General features: G+C 62.4%; 3 protein-coding genes across 6 annotated transcripts in view; 2 read left to right on the top strand and 1 right to left on the bottom strand.

Annotated features, from left to right (window-relative positions):
* The window catches only part of STYXL1 (serine/threonine/tyrosine interacting like 1), a 62,212-nt gene extending 58,819 nt beyond the window's left edge, over positions 1-3,393 (top strand). For all 3 annotated transcript variants that reach the window (XM_032872462.1, XM_032872463.1, XM_032872464.1), the window contains one exon: positions 3,051-3,393. In XM_032872462.1, the coding sequence (XP_032728353.1) occupies positions 3,051-3,182 (132 nt within the window). In that variant the 3' untranslated portion in view covers positions 3,183-3,393. The remainder of the gene's footprint in view (positions 1-3,050) is intronic.
* A 1,200-nt stretch (positions 3,394-4,593) lies between these two features.
* Positions 4,594-10,494, top strand: TMEM120A (transmembrane protein 120A). Its single transcript, XM_032872460.1, has 12 exons — positions 4,594-4,770; positions 6,333-6,451; positions 6,700-6,816; positions 8,647-8,706; positions 8,904-8,999; positions 9,074-9,163; positions 9,347-9,412; positions 9,523-9,584; positions 9,697-9,789; positions 9,883-9,947; positions 10,059-10,127; positions 10,223-10,494. Exons 1-12 carry the CDS (start codon positions 4,690-4,692, stop codon positions 10,334-10,336), a joined length of 1,032 nt encoding a protein of 343 aa, XP_032728351.1. The 5' UTR covers positions 4,594-4,689; the 3' UTR covers positions 10,337-10,494.
* Positions 10,495-10,945: 451 nt separating this feature from the next.
* The window catches only part of LOC116876363 (NADPH--cytochrome P450 reductase), a 56,500-nt gene continuing 50,601 nt past the window's right edge, over positions 10,946-16,844 (bottom strand). For both annotated transcript variants that reach the window (XM_032872459.1, XM_032872457.1), the window contains exons 5-16: positions 15,376-15,525; positions 14,730-14,854; positions 14,315-14,404; positions 13,878-13,976; positions 12,828-12,944; positions 12,606-12,724; positions 12,313-12,494; positions 12,071-12,220; positions 11,603-11,873; positions 11,354-11,499; positions 11,197-11,282; positions 10,946-11,116 (exon numbers count right to left, since the gene is read on the bottom strand). In XM_032872459.1, the coding sequence (XP_032728350.1) occupies positions 10,972-11,116; positions 11,197-11,282; positions 11,354-11,499; positions 11,603-11,873; positions 12,071-12,220; positions 12,313-12,494; positions 12,606-12,724; positions 12,828-12,944; positions 13,878-13,976; positions 14,315-14,404; positions 14,730-14,854; positions 15,376-15,525 (1,680 nt within the window). In that variant the 3' untranslated portion in view covers positions 10,946-10,971. The remainder of the gene's footprint in view (positions 11,117-11,196; positions 11,283-11,353; positions 11,500-11,602; positions 11,874-12,070; positions 12,221-12,312; positions 12,495-12,605; positions 12,725-12,827; positions 12,945-13,877; positions 13,977-14,314; positions 14,405-14,729; positions 14,855-15,375; positions 15,526-16,844) is intronic.

The raw sequence follows: 16,844 nt of genomic DNA, 5'->3' as shown, positions 1-16,844 counted from the left end.
ACTCCTTCTATCGGTGGATTATACAGTATTTGTCTCTTTGCTGCCTGGTTTATATCACTTCTCATAATTTTTGAGAAAATCCATATTGTCGCGTGTGTCAGAATTTCCTTCTTTTTAAAGACAGAATAATATTCCATGATGTGTGTATGCCACGTTTTGTTTTTCTGTTCGTCCATTGATGGACGCTTGGGTTCCCCCATGTTTTAGACACTGTGAACAGTGCTGCTGCTGATACGGGTGTACTAACATCTCTTCAAGACCCTGGGTTCAGTTCTTTCGGGTAGATACCCGGAAGTGAAATAGCTCGATTATATGGTATCTCTATTCTTAATTTTTTAAAAAAGATTTTATTTATTTACTTGAGAGAAAGCCAGAGACAGAGCGTGAATGGAGGGGGAGGGAGAAGAGGAAGAGGCAGAAGCAGGCTTCCCGCTGAGCAGAGAGCCTGCTGCGGGGGCTCGATCCCAAGACCCTGGGAAAATGACCTGAGCCGAAGGCAGACGCTTAGCCAGCTGAGCCACCCAGGCGCCCGTCTATTTTTAATTTTTTGAGGAATTTCCATACTGTTTTTCCATAGTGGCTGCACCATTTTACATTCCCACCAACAGTGCAGAAGGGTTCAAGTTCTTCTACCCCCTTGCCAATGCTTGTTGTATTCTGGTTTTAAAAAATATAATAATTATCTTCATGGGTGTGAGGTGGTATCTCATTGTAGTTTTGATTTGCATTTCCTTAATGATTAGTGGTGTTGAGCAAATTTTTTTATGTGCTTATTGATCATTTATCTGTCTTTTGGAGAAATGTCTATTCAAGTTCTTTGCGTATTTTTTAATTGGATTGTTTGGCTTTTTTTGGTTGAGTTTGAGGAGCTCTTTCTATATTCTTCATATGAACACCTGAACGTAAATCAGATACATGATTTGGGAATGTTTCCTCCTATCCTGTGGCTGCCTTTTCACTCTGGATCATGTCTTTTGATGCATAGAAGTTTGTTATTTTTAAAGTTTTAAAATGAACATATAATGTATTATTTGCTTCAGGGGTGCAGGTTTGTGATTCATCAGTTACAAAATTCACAGCACTCACCGTAGCACATACCCTCCCCAATGTCCATCACCAGCCACCCCATCCCTCCCCCCACCCCCCAGCAACCTTCTGCTTGTTTCCCGAGACTAAGCAGAAGTTCGTTATTTTGATGTAGTCCACTTCTCCTTTTTTTTTTTTTTTTAAGATTTTTAAGAAAATTTATTTGTCAGAGAGAGAGAGAGCACAAGCAGGCAGAGAGGCAGGCAGGGGGTGGGGGGAAGCAGGCTCCCTGGGATCATGACTGGAGCCGAAGGCAGAGGCTTAACCGACTGAGCCTCCCAGGCGTCCCAATTTGCCCATTTTTTAATCACCTGTGCTTTTGATGTTTTAGAGAAATCATTGCCAAATCCAACTTATAAAGCATTTCTGCTATGTTTTTATCTAGGATTTTTATAGTTTAAGCTCTCACATTTAAGTCTTCAATCATTTTGATTTTTGCACATGCTGTGAGATAGGGGTCCAGCTTGGCTCTTCTGTGTGTGGATTTCAAGCTTTCCCAGCATCGTTTGTTGACAAGACTGTCCTTTCTCCTCCCAGCGGTTTTGGCACTCTCATTCAAGGCATTTGGCCATACACGCAAGGGCTTATTTCTGGGCCGTCTGTCCTGTTCCTTTGGTCTAAATGTCCGTCTTTATGCCAACACCGCACTGTTTCGATCACTGTAGTTTTGTAATAACTTCAGAGATTTGAAATCAGGAAGTATGAGCATTCCAGTGCCGTTCCCCTTTTTCAAGATTGTTTTGGCATTTGGGGTCTCTTGCGATTCCATATGAGTTTTAGGATGGGTTTCTCAGTTTCTGCAAGAAATGCTGTTGGGATCTGGTAGAGACTGCGTTAAATCTACAGAGGCTTTGGTTAGTCCTGGCATCCTAACAGTGCCGTCTTCCGAGCCACGTACAGAGGATGTCTTCCCATTTATTTGTGTCTTTTTAAGTTTCTTCCAACCATGCTTCGTAATTTTCAGGGTACGGGTCTTTTACCTCCTTGGTTAAGTTTATTCCTAAGTATCGGATTCCTTTCGATGCCATTGTAAGTGGAATTGTGTTCTTAATTGACTTTTGAGATTTCATCATTAATGTACACAAATGCAACTGATTTGGAGTGTGGGATTTCATAATGGGGCAACACCGCTAAATTCATTTATTCTGACAGATTTTTGTTTCAGTGTAATCTTTAAAGGTTTTCTACACATACAGCCATGTCATCTGCAAACAGGTAATTTTACTTCTCCAATTTGGACTTCCTGTTGCCCTCCCTCCCTCTCTCCTTTCCCCACTTCCTTCCTGTCTCCCTTCCTTCCTTCGGTGGTTAGGACTTCTAGTATAATGTTAAGCAGAAGTGATAAAAGCGGGCATCCTTGTCTTTTTCCTGATCTTAGAGGAAAAGCTTTCCATCTTGCACCAGTATGTTATCCGTGGGCTTGACGTCTATGGCCTTTATTATGTTTGGGTGCATTTTTCTCTTCCTCATTTGCTGAGGCCCCGCTTTGACCTTTTCCTTTTTCCTCTGTCTTCAGTCTAGATGGAGACTGGCTTGTCCTCTTCCTTCCTGTGTTTTAAGGTGGACACTTGAAAGCAAGCGGCTTCAGTTTCCCTCCTTTGGAGAATTCCCCTCACAGTGCTCTTCCCGTTCCCGTGAATTTATCCGTTCACAGTGCAAACCTTTGTTGAGGTCGCATTGTGTGCCGGGCACGGCCACGGTGCGCTCCTGCCCACGGGAGTTTTCACCCATGTTATCTGAAGCTTCACAGGGGCCATCTGAAGCAGGAGGGGTCCCTGAGTCCGTGTCCAGCAGCAGAGGGACTTGCTCAAGACAGAGTGGCTCCCACGACTCTTGCATCAGCGCTGGCCTGCTGCTGCCTCTGTGTCCTGCCACAAAGCCATGCTGCTGGCCTCTGGGCTGTATGTAGGTGGAAAGGCCCCGGTCCCATCCTGAAGTCAGCTTTCTCCTCCTTGCATTGACAGAAGTCCTGGGCCCATGTCAAGAAGTGCAAAAACAACGTGCATCCCAGCCAGAGCTTGGTGGCTCAGCTGTCCGAGTGGGAGAAGGTCATCCTCGGAGACTCTGTCACAGACATCTTGGATCCGCTCTACTGATCTTCTCTGTGGTCCAGCTCCGGGTCCTGAGGGCCTCCCGGGGGTAGTGGGCCAGGCCGTGTAGCCGGGTTGGTGTGGAAAGAGAAGGCCTTTGCCGCCTGGAGTCCTGTGTCAGCCTCTTGCAGTTCTTCTTGGACTCCTTGTCCACACCCCGGAGCCGGTGTTCTCTGCCCAGACTCTGCGAGAACCCCCGTCCCAGGGTTTTCCCGGCCCACCCCCGCCGCTTGATGGAGGCTGCTTCTGGAAGAGCGTCAGCCCTCCCACGTGCCCCCATGACCTTCAGAGGCTGGCTGGGAGGAGCTCCCAAGGTTTCCCCCTGCCTTCGGTTGGCTCACAGGCTGTCAAAGTGCCTGTGCAGGGGTGGAGATCCGCCAGGCCCAGCCTTGGCCCAGGTGCCAGGCTCCGCAGCTCTGGGAGGCTCCTGGCACAAATACAGTCTTGTCTCACCCCGGGTCCCAGCCCTCCCCACCACTCTGCCGGTTGAAGCCATGTTCAGATTTCCTTTCCTTCCTCCCAAATCGTTTCCTCCTGGCTGGGTTCCTCAAGAAGAGATTTCCACCCCTCCTATCTCCTACACCCCTGTTTCTAGAAATTCCTCAGGTCTTAAAGGGAATTTTCTTCAGAATGCACTTCCCAGTGCTGGCTGCACAGAGGGAGAGGGCAGAGGATGGGACTGACAGGGAATTTAGGATGCCCATGTCATTCAGCAGACACTCCCTGCCCCCTGCGTGCAGCTGGGGAGGGACATAGAGGTGAAGGTCATCTTCCCTCCCAGGACTCTTTGCGGGGGGGGGGGGGGGGTCCCCCCCCTCCCCCATGGAAGCCCAAGCCCTCAAGGAGTGGGGTTTTGCTCTAAGGTAAGGCTTGTCCCGTGGACTCAGGCTTGGGATCAGTTAGAACAGGAGCCTGGACAGAGACTGGGAAGGCTGCAAGCGATGGCTCTGTGGGTTGGGGGCTCCAGGGCAGAGCCGTGGAAAGTTTCCGTCAGGGGCAAGATGTGGAATAGCTTGTGCGTTAGGCCCAGCCGTCTGCTGGCTCTGGAAGATCCGCCGCGGCGAGCCTGGGGTCAGGGCGACCGGCGGCCTCCGTAGAGGAGAGGTTCAGAATCCTCCCCCTGCAGAGGCTCCGCTTTCCCAAGGACGAGAGTCTTCGAGGCAGGGGTCACCTCCGTGCGCCTCGGTTTACTGCCAGCACGACGGGCCGGCGCTCTGTGGGCCGTTGCACGCGGCTGGCACGACCCGCGCAGCCCCGCGCCCGCCGAGCACCGCGGGGTGAGTGCCCCCTGCTGCCCTTGGCCCCGCCCTGGCCCCGCCCAGGGCCCCGATTGGCTCGGGGCCGGGGGCGGGGTTAGTGCGCTGGCGGCCGCAGGCCTTTTCCCATTGGTGGCGGCGGCGGCGCGAGCCCGGAAGCGGTCGGGGGCGGCGGCGGAGGCGGTGGAGGCTACTCGGGCGGGCCGGGGTTGCGGCGCGGTCCTCGACTCGGCTTGCCGGCGCGTGGCCCGGCAGCCATGCATCTCCCGGCCCCGGGCCCGCTGGGGGACTGCCTGCGGGACTGGGAGGAGCTGCAGCAGGACTTCCAGAGCATCCAGGTGAGTGCCGGTGCGGGCGCCCAGAGGCCCTGAGCTGTGGCTCTCTGGCTCGAGGTCAAGGGTCGGGCAGCCGCGGGTCAGGTAGTGGGGGGCTTGGGGTCAAGGGTCGTGGACCCTGGCGTCGCTCCAGAGGGTGGCGAGGCCCCGGGTCCTGGTGGTCCTAGCCGGACCCTCCCCTCGGCCTGGGTTCCGTGTCCGGCGCAGCCCCCACGGCCGCGACCCCAGCGGAAACCTGCGGAGCCTGGCGCACCTGGGGCCTTCGTGGAGGCCCCGGAAAGCGGCCCTGACCCAGCCCCGTCCTCTCCCAGGAGAGTGGCCGCCTGAGTCGAAGCCGGCCCGGCCCAGTCTTGGGTCAGTCACTCAGCAAACATGCTGGGGGCGCCGGCGTGGCTGGAGCCGCCCTGGGGCAGCGCTGGGGTCTGGGCTGAGTGCGGCGAGGGAGCGGTCCGGAGGGGGAGCGGTCCGGAGGGCCCGGCCCAGCCAGGGCGAGTGTCCAGGGCAAATGCCTGGGTGGGGGCGGTGCCCGTCCAGGGTGAAGGACAGCACCCGCCGAGGCAGGGTTGTGTGGCCGCTGGAAGGAGAGCGAGGGGAGAAGCGGGTGGGCCAGACCCTCCAGGGAGCTCAGGGGCCTGGGCCGGGTAGGAACCTTTCGGATGCCGCCAGGGAGCCACGGGAGGAACCGTGGGGATCTGGCTCGTGTGGACCCTGCGGTTCTGTGGGGAGGCAGCAGGGAGACCGCTTGGCTGGTCTCAGACAGGAGAGAAGTGGTTGGCAGACAGATGTGGCCCGTGTTGGGTTTTTACGGGGCGTGGTGGCCCCTTCAGAGCATGAGAAACAAGACCTGGGAAGGACAGAGCCCAGACAGCTGTGGGCTCGTCCTGCCTTTCTCTTTCCTGGGCCGCTTCCAGCCCCTTCCTGCCGCCCCCAGGCCTGACCAAGGCTGCTAAGGCTACTGCTCCTGCCCGAGTGCCGGGCCGGGCAGACCTACTTCCCAGCCTGGCCACCCCGGCCTGACCTTCTTCGCACCGCCCCTGGTTGTCTCCAGGCTGCTCCTCTGGAAACTGACCCACCAGGGCAAAGTGCTCTGGGAGTCTTTGGGCCAAAGGTGCGGGGGGAGGGGTAAAAGGACTGGTCTCCACGGCAGGAGTTCTAAGGGCTGAAGCCTGATGACCTTTAACCCGGGAGGCAGGCTGCTGGGACAGCCCCGGCTCCCCCTGCACCAGCAGGCTGGGCAGGCAGGAGGATCTGAGAGATCCACAGTGGCTTCAGGCAGCGGGACTGGTCCAGAAGGCAGACCCTTGAGCCTGGAATCCAGACTCCGGGTGGGACAGAGAGGGGTGGGGACGCAGCAAAGCTTCTGGGACCTGGTCTGTTTCCGGGATGGGGTGCTGTGAGAGCTTCCGGGCTTGCAGGCGGAGCCCCCTCTCCTGGCCTGCCTCGGGGAGACGGCGATCTCGGGGTCCCTCGGCTGGCTGACTCCTTTCCCGCTCAGACGCCCCCGGGGAGCCCCGCCCTCTACCGGGCCGGCCCCCAGCTCGCTCTGGCCCCCTGCCCCTCCCCAGGAGACCCACCGGCTGTACCGCCTGAAGCTGGAGGAGCTGACCAAGCTGCAGAACGGCTGTACCGGCGCCATCGCTCGGCAGAAGAAGCAGCTCCAGGAGCTCGCTCTCGTCCTGAAAAAGTGAGGACCCCCCTCCCCCATGGCCCCCCAAGCCTCCATACCCCCTGGCCTAGGGCTGGGGCTGGGGGTCAGATCTGTGGTGGGCGGAGAGCAGGCACTGACGCCTGCGTGTCCCGGGGCATGGCTTCTCCCCTCTCCCCTCCCCACGCCCCGGGGGGCCACGTTCACCTCCTGCCCCGCAGGTGTCCTGTGTGATACCCCAGGGGAAGGGGGGCCGCTCCGACTCTGGCTTCCGTGCCCCCACCTAGATGCAAACCCTCCCTGCAGTCGGGGGCCAGGGAGGCTGCCCAGGAGCTGGAGAACCAGATCAAGGAGCGCCAGGGCCTCTTCTTCGACATGGAGGCCTATTTGCCCAAGAAGAATGGGTGAGACCCCTTTCCCCCAAGCCCAGCGCGCAGATGCCCCTGGGAGGGCCGCCTGAAGCGTGGGTTCGTCTGCTCCGTCCCTCAGCCAGCAGATGGTGCCTGCACCCGCCGGAGGCCGGGCAGTCAGGCTGGGGACAGCTCGGGCGGTGGGGACAGCTCCCGGAGATGGGGGTTTTGTGGCGGAAGGACAGGGAGTGGAGGAGCGCAGTGAGGGACGCCTCGGCCAGCTTGGAGGTCAGGGAGAGCAGAGAGGATCGAGGAGGGAGCCTGGCAGGCGCGGGAGGGTGGAAACCGCGCGTGTGGCCAGAGCTCAGGGTGGCAGGTGGTGATGAGACAGGAGGCGAAGCCCGGCTTCGGGCCCAGCAGGCTGGGCAGAGCGACCCTCAGGTCAGCCACAGTCACCGAGGGGGATGGCAGGGGCCAGTGCACAACCCTAGGGTGAGTAAAAATCACCCAGCGGAGGCCTGGGGCAGTAAGACGGCCGCGAAGGGCCATGTCCCTGGGGACGACAGGGGTAAGGGGTGGCCAGTAGCCCCAGATCAGACGGCCCGGGCGGTCAAGAGCCGCACAGGAGGGACAGCGTCTCCGGGGAGTCCGGGGGAGGAGCGCTTCACGGGACGGTGGAGGTTGCTAATGGGGGGACAGAGAGCTGGGGGGCCAGGCGAGTGCAGCAGCTCTTCAGAAGCTCAGCCGTGAGCAGAAGCGGATGCTCGGGGGTTGGTGTTACTCGGTACCCAGGGAAGACTGGAGCACCTTTCCCTGCTGAGAGCCGGGGCCAGGGCCCTTGGAGCACAGACCCAGCAAAGGGAAACCCCTGGGGAGGTGGGAAGGGCAGGGCATGGGCCCTTCTCACTTGCAGTGGGAGAGTGTTTCAAGCCGCTGAGGAGGGTCCCCCCGCCCCCCAGAGATGTCAGCCTGGAGGGAGGGTTTGACAAGGTCTCTGCGGGGATGGTGTAGGGAGCCGGTGGCGACGCTGAGAGGCGGCTGGGCCAAGTGCCTGCTGTACCTCATCGTCTCTTCGCAGCCTGGGACAAGTCCCTTAACCGCTCTGAACCTGTGCCCCCAGCCCGAGGGGGAGCAAGAGGTCACGTGCGGGTGCGCCATGTCGTGCACACGTGGGACATGGTCGCCTCTTGGGGTTCGTCTGGCCAGATGGGCTCCGTCGGTGGGAGTGATGGCGGCAGGAGGCTGGGGGTGGTCGGGTGGACAAGAAAGTGGCTGCCGCGGAAGGGGGCCCTGGGAACTCGGCTGGCTCGGGAAAGGAGACCAGGGTTGGGGGGCCTGGAAGCCTCAGTGAGGGCCAGGGTCTGCCTGGTGAAACCGGCTCGGGAGGCCGGGCACTCGGGGTCAGAGCGCGAGCAGTTTGAGGCGGCCCTTCCCGGCTGGGAGGGGGCCCTGCTGTGGCCCTGGTGCAGGTCCCCCGGTGCACTCAGGGCAGAAGGTTCCCAGAGACCATGGGAACCCTGGGGTGGGCGTGCACACAGCCACCGAGTCCCACCCAGGCCCATGGGGGCCATAGGAGCTATGCGCCCAGCTTCCACGGGTGGGAAAGCCCGGCCGCCCTGGAGGCCCTTTGGTGGGCTGCTGGGGGTTGGGAGGAAGACAAGGGAGGAGATGTTGGTTTACCCAGGAGCAGGCCTGGGGAGCCGGCAGAAAGGCTGTGCCCCCATGTTTCCTTCCTGTGGAGCCGGTCTGCACTGCCCCCCAGGTTCAGAGCCTTAAGCTGCTGGGGGCGTCAGGGTAAAGCTGGTGGCCCCCCCCGCCCCGGTCTGTGCCACTGGCTTTCCCCTCAGTGGGGCCCTCTCCTTACCTGGTGTCCCCCTCCCGCAGGTTGTACCTGAGCCTGGTCCTGGGCAATGTCAACGTGACACTCCTGAGCAAGCAGGCTAAGTAAGTGGATGTCCCAACCCTGCGCCCCACCCTCCCGGGTCCTTGCCGTTCTGCCTCCCGCTTCCCGGGCTCGGCCCTGGGGTGCTGGCCCCGAGTCGCCTGCGGAAGCCCGTCCGGACCAGGAGCTTCCCTCTGGGCGGAGGCGGGGTGGGCCCCGCCAGCACCCCAGCCTGTGCCCCGGGTGTGCGCCCACCCAGGTTCGCCTACAAGGACGAGTACGAGAAGTTCAAGCTCTACCTCACCATCATCCTCATCCTCATCTCCTTCACCTGCCGCTTCCTCCTCAACTCCAGGTGGGTGTCCTGCCGCTCGGGGCCCCACCCCGGTCCCTGCCGGCGCCGGCGCCCACCCTCTGTGCCCTCCGCAGGGTGACGGACGCCGCCTTCAACTTCCTGCTGGTCTGGTACTACTGCACGCTCACCATCCGCGAGAGCATTCTCATCAACAACGGCTCCCGGTGCGCGAGGCCGGGGCCGGGCCTGCTCCGGGGCGGTTGGGGGGGCCGCCGGAGCCACCCGGGGAGGCGGGGGGCCGCGGGCCTCGGGGGACTGGCTTCCTCCCACCACAGCCTGGCATCCCGTCCCCGAGCTCCGATCCTCGGGGCCGAGGGGACGGGAGTGACAGCCGCTCCCCACTACAGGATCAAAGGCTGGTGGGTTTTCCATCACTACGTGTCCACTTTCTTGTCGGGAGTCATGCTGACGTGGTGAGTGTCCAGACTGGCTCCCGGGGCGTGGGGGTTGGGGTGCGGGGGAGCGCGGGGCAGACACAGGGTGTGCCTGAGCTTCCTGCCCTTTTCTCCGCTTTCTGCCTTAGGCCCGATGGCCTCATGTACCAGAAGTTCCGGAGCCAGTTCTTGTCCTTCTCCATGTACCAGAGTGAGTGTCTCGGGGGGCCCTGCTCCACGGGAACCCCCACCCACAGGGAGCAGGCTGGGGGCGCGGTGGGCACTTCGGGCCCCAGCCCAGTTCCGCTGCTCCCCGGCCCCAGGCTTCGTGCAGTTCCTGCAGTACTACTACCAGAGCGGCTGTCTATACCGCCTGCGGGCCTTGGGCGAGAGGCACACCATGGACCTCACTGTGGGTGAGTCGGGCGCAGCCTCCGCTCCCGGGCATCCTGACGGGGGCCTTTCCCGACCACGCGGGGCTGAGACCGTGTCCGCCCCTCCCCCCGCAGAGGGCTTCCAGTCCTGGATGTGGCGCGGCCTCACCTTCCTGCTGCCCTTTCTCTTCTTCGGACACGTAAGTTGTCTCTGCCCGGCCCCCGCCCCGTGCGTCCGGCCGGCGTCCCCGGCGCTGGCTGTGGGCCGTCGCGGGCATGGGCTTCGGTCTGAAACCCTCCATCCCTCCCAGTTCTGGCAGCTTTTCAACGCGCTGACTTTGTTCAGCCTGGCCCGGGACCCCGAGTGCAAGGAGTGGCAGGTGAGCCCGGGGCCCTGGGCTGGGGGGGCGGGGACGCCGCAAGGGCCGCCTGGCCCCGTCCTCACCCCGCTTCCTCCCCCCGCTTCCTCCCCCAGGTGCTCATGTGCGGCTTCCCCTTCCTCCTCCTCTTCCTCGGCAACTTCTTCACCACCCTGCGGGTCGTGCACCAGAAATTCCACAGTCAGAGGCGTGGGAGCAAGAAAGAATGAGTCTGGGCCTGCCTGCCCGGCTCCCTCCGGTGCCCCTGGCCCGGCAGGGGCTTCTGTCCCCTTTGCTGGTGCGGTAGGGGGCTCGCCTCATGCGGGAGGGTCTCTTCTGCTCTCCCTGGGGTTTTGTGGGCCCTGTGGGCCCCGAAGGCGCTGCCGGAGAGGAGAGCCGGGCCTGCAGGGAGCGGGGGGCCAGCAGCCTGCATAAAGGAAGCGTGGCAGAGAGGCGCCCCGAGGTGTGTGCTCTCCGAAGAGTCAGGTGGGGCCTCGGCGCCACCACCGCATGGCCTCTCCGGGTTCTGAGTTAAGTAGACCCGGGGGAGACCCCAGACCTACTCAAGCAATAGCAAATACAGAAAACAGAACTTTATTCCAAGGATCAGAGATTATTTAAAATTATTTACAGTCATTGAAAATAACGTGGAGGGGTTGGGGCTCGGCCGAGCCACGCAGAGCCCCGGCTGTACAGCCCCCAAGGCCTGAGTGTTCCCCAAACACCCACCCCGGGGCCTGGACCGGTCCCCGCTGCCGGCCCGCCTCCCAGAGCGGGGCCCTGCGGAGACCCCCCCCCAGGAGACGGGGGAGGGAGTGAGGGTGGGGATCCCCGGGAAGCTGGGCTGGGGACCCGCAGGGCCGGCCTAGCTCCACACATCCAGGGAGTAGCGGCCCTTGGTCATCAGCTTCTTGACGTAGTCCACGGCCTGCGCATGCTCCATGGCCCCCCCGTCGGCCACGATGTCGTAGAAGGTGTTCTGCACGTCCCTCGCCATGTTCCGAGCGTCCCTGGGGCAGGAAGGAAAGCGCTGGGCAAGGGCCTTCCCACGGGTGGGCCGGCCTCCTCCCCCCACCGCGCCCTCCCTCACCCGCAGACGTAGATGTGGGCGCCGGCCTCGTGGATCAGCCGCCACAGGTGCTCCTTGTCCCTCCGCAGTAAGTGCTGCACGTAGACCTGGGGGTGAGGGCACACCGTGAGGGGGACGGTCCCGGCACCGTGGCACGGGGGCCGGCCCGAGGCCTCACCTTCTGCGGCTGCTCCCGGGAGAAGGCCACGCTGAGCTGGGTGAGGGAGCCGTCCTTCTGGAACCCGGCCAGCTCCTCGCGGTACAGGTAGTCCTCGTCGGCGCGCCGGCAGCCATAGTACAGGAGCGTCTCCCCGACCTCCTTGCCTGCGGGGGCCGGGGTGGCGGGCAGGGGTGAGGTGGGGCCTCGGGGCAGGGGTGGGGGTGTGCGCCCGGCCCCACGGGGCCCGTCCGGGGCGCGCGTGCTCACCCTGCTGCCGCAGCCAGGCCCGCTCCTGGATGAAGCCGATGAAGGGGGCCACCCCGGTGCCGGGGCCCACCATGATGACGGGCGTGGTGGCCTTGAAAGGCAGGCGGAACTGGGACTTGCGGACGAACATGGGCACCAGGGCCCGGCGGCCGTTCTCCCTGGCCGGCTCCTTGGCCCGCAGCCAGCTGGTGGCCACGCCCTTGTTGACGCGGCCGGCCTTGGTCTCGTACTCCACGGCCACGGCACAGATGTGCACGGAGTTGGGGTGGACCTGGTGGGGGCGGGGCAGGGGTGAGCACGCCCCAGGCCCTGGTCCCTGGGGCCTGTTGCCGGAGTCTCCTCTGTACTGGGGTGTCCCCCAACCCCCCGCTGGGGGCCCTTTGTGGCCCCCACGGCTCCTTGGAAGCCCCTGCCCAGCAGCCACCCGGCCGGCTCGACACAGGCCGAGGGCCGTCAGCGGCCCCGCACCTTGGAGGACGAGGCGACGGAGTAGTAGCGGGCCTGGAGGCGGGGAAGCAGCTCGCACAGGTGGTCGATGGGGGGCCGCAGGGACGGGTAGTCCTGCAGGATGGCCAGGATGTGCCTCCGGGCCTCCACCACCCAGCTCAGGTACAGCTCCTGGGGAGGACGGGAGCGGGGTGAGACGCGGGCGCGGGGCACACGGCTGAGGCAGCAGCACCCAGTGTGGGCAGCGGAAGGGCAGGGCCCACCTTGCCCTCGCCCGAGGACGAGGCCATCTTGCGCAGCTGCTCCTGCTCGGAGGGCTCGGAGGCGTACTGGGCCAGCTCGTAGAGCACGTTGGTGCGCGGCGGGTTGGTGATATCCAGGTAGTAGGTGAGGGCCGTGCGGTACGACGTGGGGCAGGGGAAGGGGTGCTTCTTGTTGGACTCCTCTGCGGGGAGAGAGGACGACCGGGCTCAGTGGCCACTGACCTGTGGGTCTGCGCCAGCACCTGGATGGTGGGGGCTCGGTGGGGCGGGGGGGCATGGATTTGGGGACTCACCGTCGAGATTGTTCAGGGACATGATGACGTCCAGGTCGGCACCCAGGATCTCGCCGAGCTGGCTGACCAGGGTAGAGTCATTGGCTGGGTAAACGGCCACGTGGTCCCCGGATTCATACCTGGGGGGTCGAGGGGAATGTGGGGCTCAGAAGGGGTCTGGGCCGGTGGCGAAGGCAGCTCGAAGGCCCTGGGCGGGCTGAGGCAGGGGGCAGCCGCCGGCACCTGAGTTTGGAGTCGGAGATGTCTAATTCCAGGTGCATGAGGTGACGCTCGGTTCCCTGGTTCAGCTTCCGGTTGGTGGTGACCGCAGCCAAGAATGGATTCTTGGCATCGAAGGGGCTGGGTGGGGAAGAGAGCGGTTCTGTGATTGGCCGGGGCTCGCCTGCATCTCCCTGCCCCCACGGGATCCTTCGGGTTTCACAGGACACAGGGAACCTCAGAGCTGACCTCCAGGGCCCCAGCAAGGCTCTCCCAGTTACGTAAAAGGTTCTTCCAGCCCGATCCAAAGCAGTGCCCCCCACAAACCCCCCAAAGCGGGCAGAGCTAGGTTATCAGTTCCCTGTTTGCAGATCAGGAAACAGAGGCTGGCCCCTAAAACCCAGGGAGACCCTCTACACACTACCTGTGGGCTGTGTGCACAGGAGAACCAGATCCCCTTGACGATGGCACCCCCAGACCGAGGGGCCCGGGCCCCCCGGCAACCGCGGAGCAGAGCTCCTTGACCCTGCGTGCCCTGCACCGGGCACCAACAGAGCTGAACCCTGCACAGTCACTGAAACGTGCGCTTCCCTCTTAAAGCAAGGCCGCTGGTCTAAAATCCTGGGGATACTGGGGGGACTTACCCTGGGCGGCACCCAGGGGTAAGACGAGTCAGGGGCCCAAGAGAGGAATGCTGTGTTTAGACAAGGTCCGGATACCGAGGTGTTAAGGCAGGTGAGCCCTTCTGCCAAAGTTCGGCCAGACTCACGCTGTCCCGGTCGGGGCACAGATCTTGGGCCTCCCCGCCCCAGGGTCTTTACGGAGCTGTCTCATGGGATGTGCTAATGGCGCAGGGCCTGTCTCCCAGCTGCTGTGACCTGGCCTGGGGGACCACTGGGAGAGGCCAGGGCAGCCTCCGCCTCTCTGCTCTAGGCCTTATGCCCTCCTGGGGGGTGGGGATGAAATCGTGGGTGCCCCCACCCCTGCCCGCTCCGGGTGAGGGTGGAGGTGAAGGGACATGGGACTGCCAGGTACTCCGGGTGCCCAGAGCTCCCACGTGCACGCTCAACTCACGGTTTCTGGTTCTCGTAGCTCTTCAGACGGCCCATCTCCCCCGCATACACCTTGGCGGGGTCTATGTCTGGGTGGACCACAAGCTCATACTGGCGGATGCTGGGAAGGGGAGACGGTGAGATGGGGAGGGGCCTGAGAGGAGGGAGGCTGCCTCAGGGACAGAGACCACACCTTCCAGGGGGAGGGCCTAGTGGTGGTGGGAAGGAAATCGAGCGGACAAGGAGGCAGGGAGGGATGGGGCAGCCCAGTTTGCCACGGGCTTTGAGGCCATTCCATAAGAACATAAGGAATCCCCCCGCCGCCCAGCATTTTCGGGCAGAGCCCAAGTGCTGGGACCTGGGGCCCTCGTGCTGTGCCTGAGCTGCTCCTGGCTTCTGGTGTCCTCCCTGGGGCCCCACCAGGCCAGCTCTCCCCGCAGCCCACGGGCACCATCTCACCTAGACTCCTCTCCGGTGGCCTCCACCCCGAAGTGCTCGCACACGGCCGGCCAGAACTGCTCTCGCCATGTGATGAAGTCCTCCTCCAGGCTGGAGACGAGAGGGAATGAGCCCAGCCTTCGGGAGCCCCCGGCCCCACGCAGCCCGAGGGCCGCTCAGGGACGTAACCCAAGGCGCCGGGCAGCATCTGGAGGGTCTGTGCTAACCGGGTGCAGCTTCCCTCTGCGCCGGGCTGGCCGAGAGGAGGGGGCAAGGCAGAAAGGGGGACAGGCACGGGGACCGCCTTCCTTTGCCCTGGGCGACGCCTGGCAGGAGACTTGCTGAGGTGTGGCTTTGCGCTCCCCTCCCCTCGTGTGCACAGTCGGCCCTAACCCCGTGACCCCGTGGGTTCCGGGACAGGGGACCAGGCACTCACTTCCCATCGTCATCGCCCATGCCCAGCTCGAAGATGCGCTGGGCACCGAGCTGCTCCAGCCGCTTGTCCACGTACTTGCCCATGGCATTGAAGTGCTCGTAGGTCTTGTTGCCAAGACCAAACACCTGTGTGGACAGAGGCAGGTCTGAGGCTAGGTCCGGGGTCAGGGATGAGTACCCCCACCCCTCATGCCACAGGCTCAGGCCTCCATGGCTGCTAGACACTTGGCACTGTGAGGTGGGCCACTTTGGCCCCTGGAAGTGGCTGGGCTTTGGTGACCCGCAGCCTCTAAGCCTCAACCCTGGGTGGGGCAGCGAGGAATTCTCTCACACACACACACACACACACATACCCGGTGCTCCTGGGCCAGCCTGGTCCACCTTTCTCGCCTGTATTCTCCTGCACCCAGTGTCCCTGGGAGCAAAGTGTGTGCATGGGGGGCAGACGAGAGGGCTGTCCCAGGAGCAGCCTTCCCCGGGTCTCACCCCCAGGTCCCCCCCAGCTTGAAGCCCCCTGTTCTCAATCCTGGCTGATGAGAATGAGGTGGGAAGGGGAGGCTTTCTGCTTGGATACAGAGGGGGGCCGGATGCCCAGGGGAGGTGCCACAGGCTGGGCAGGCTGCTGCAGGGAAGCTGGGGTGACTCACCGCATACTTGACTCCGGAGAGGTCCAAGTCGGTCTCCTGGAGCCAGTCATAGAAGTCCTGGGCATTGTCCGTGGGGTCCCCCTCACCATAGGTGGCCATGCAGAACACGGCCAGGGAGTTCTCGATCTCCGGCAAGCTGCCCAGGTCGGCCTGGAGAGACAAGAGCAGGGCCCGGGCCCAGCGACCGTGACTGAGCCGTGTCAGGTCTACTGATGGATGCGGACAGGTGAGCCCAGGCCTTGCCTGGGGCAGTTGCCATGTCCCACAGGCTCTGGGACGGCAAGGGAGTCCTTCAGGAAGGGGCACCAAGCAGTCATGGAGGGCTGCACGGAGGAGGATGGCATGTGAAGTGGAGAAGATGCATTTCCAGAGCAGACACAGATGAAAACACGCAAGGGCCTGGGTACGGAGCCAGCAGCCGTTCCCAACCTGCTTCCCTGGGCCTCGAGCCTCGGCCCCTGGGGGAGAACCTCCGCATCCCACAAAGTCCCAGGAGCACAGTGGGGCCCTAACCAAGTGTCGGCCAAATTAATAAGAGGGCTGTGGGCAGAGCTGGGGGCAGTGTGGGTCACCGAGACTGAAGGTTGGGGGTGGGGCAGCCGGGGGACAGGAGCGTGGGTCTGAGAAAGGGCCCTGAGCAGTGTGGTACGGGACCTGCAGGAAGGACCCCATCAGGGGACGAGCAGGAAGGCAACTCTGGATTCTCCCAGGACCCCCTGCGCCCTGGCCGCTGCCTCTACCCGGGGCCGGGGGCCAGGTTGGTCTTGGCTCTCCTACCCCCCCCCCATCAGTAGGCAAGCAGACAGCTGAAGCTTCCATCACCATGCTTGGGGAAGGATGAGGAGCCGATGCCAGGAGGCGCCCGAGCAAGGCGAGCCCGCACGGCACCCCTCTCTGCGAGGCTGCGGGCAGGGAAAAGGACGTGAGCGCCAAGTCCCGCAGACAGGCCTGGGTGGCCTGGCGGAGCACTGTGTTGAGGACAGCTGATAGGGGACAAGGGCCTACTGTAGCTCCCAACAGGCGGCCTTAACCCCCAATTATCAGGCTCCCCTGGCTTCTTCCTTCTTGCCCTGTTCTGGTTAATACATGAGTTACTATAACCTCATGTTATGGCCCAGCTGCAGGGCTCCGTGAGATGGCCCCCCACCGGGGTTGCATGGACCACCTCCCCTGCCGCCGCGGTTTGGGGGCACAAAGGAGAGACGGAAAACACTTCCTCCCCGGACTGCTAAGACCTGTTCGGTTTTTTTCTTTTTAAAGATTTTATTTATGTATTTGGCAGGCAGAGATCACAAGCAGGCAGAGAAGCAGGCAGGGGGGGCGGGGAGCAGGCTCCCCACTGAGCAGAGAGCCCGAGGTGGGGCTTGATCCCAGGACCCTGGGATCATGACCTGAGCCAAAGGCAGAGGCTTAATCCACTGAGCCACCCAGGAGCCCCGACCCGTTCAGTTTTTAAGCCCCACCCAATC

Source organism: Lontra canadensis, unplaced genomic scaffold (genome assembly GCF_010015895.1).
Source record: "Lontra canadensis isolate GAN:19392208 unplaced genomic scaffold, GSC_riverotter_1.0 scaffold45, whole genome shotgun sequence".
Classification (NCBI taxonomy): domain Eukaryota; kingdom Metazoa; phylum Chordata; class Mammalia; order Carnivora; family Mustelidae; genus Lontra; species Lontra canadensis.
This window is presented reverse-complemented; position numbering and strand designations above follow the sequence as displayed.

Bases quoted from the DNA above. Each gene is read 5' to 3' on its own strand.
- TMEM120A (XM_032872460.1), top strand. From the start codon at position 4,690: ATGCATCTCCCGGCCCCGGGCCCGCTGGGGGACTGCCTGCGGGACTGG. The intron at 6,817-8,646 runs GTGAGACCCCTT...CCCCTCCCGCAG, and splicing joins TATTTGCCCAAGAAGAATGG to GTTGTACCTGAGCCTGGTCC. The intron at 8,707-8,903 runs GTAAGTGGATGT...GCGCCCACCCAG, and splicing joins CTCCTGAGCAAGCAGGCTAA to GTTCGCCTACAAGGACGAGT.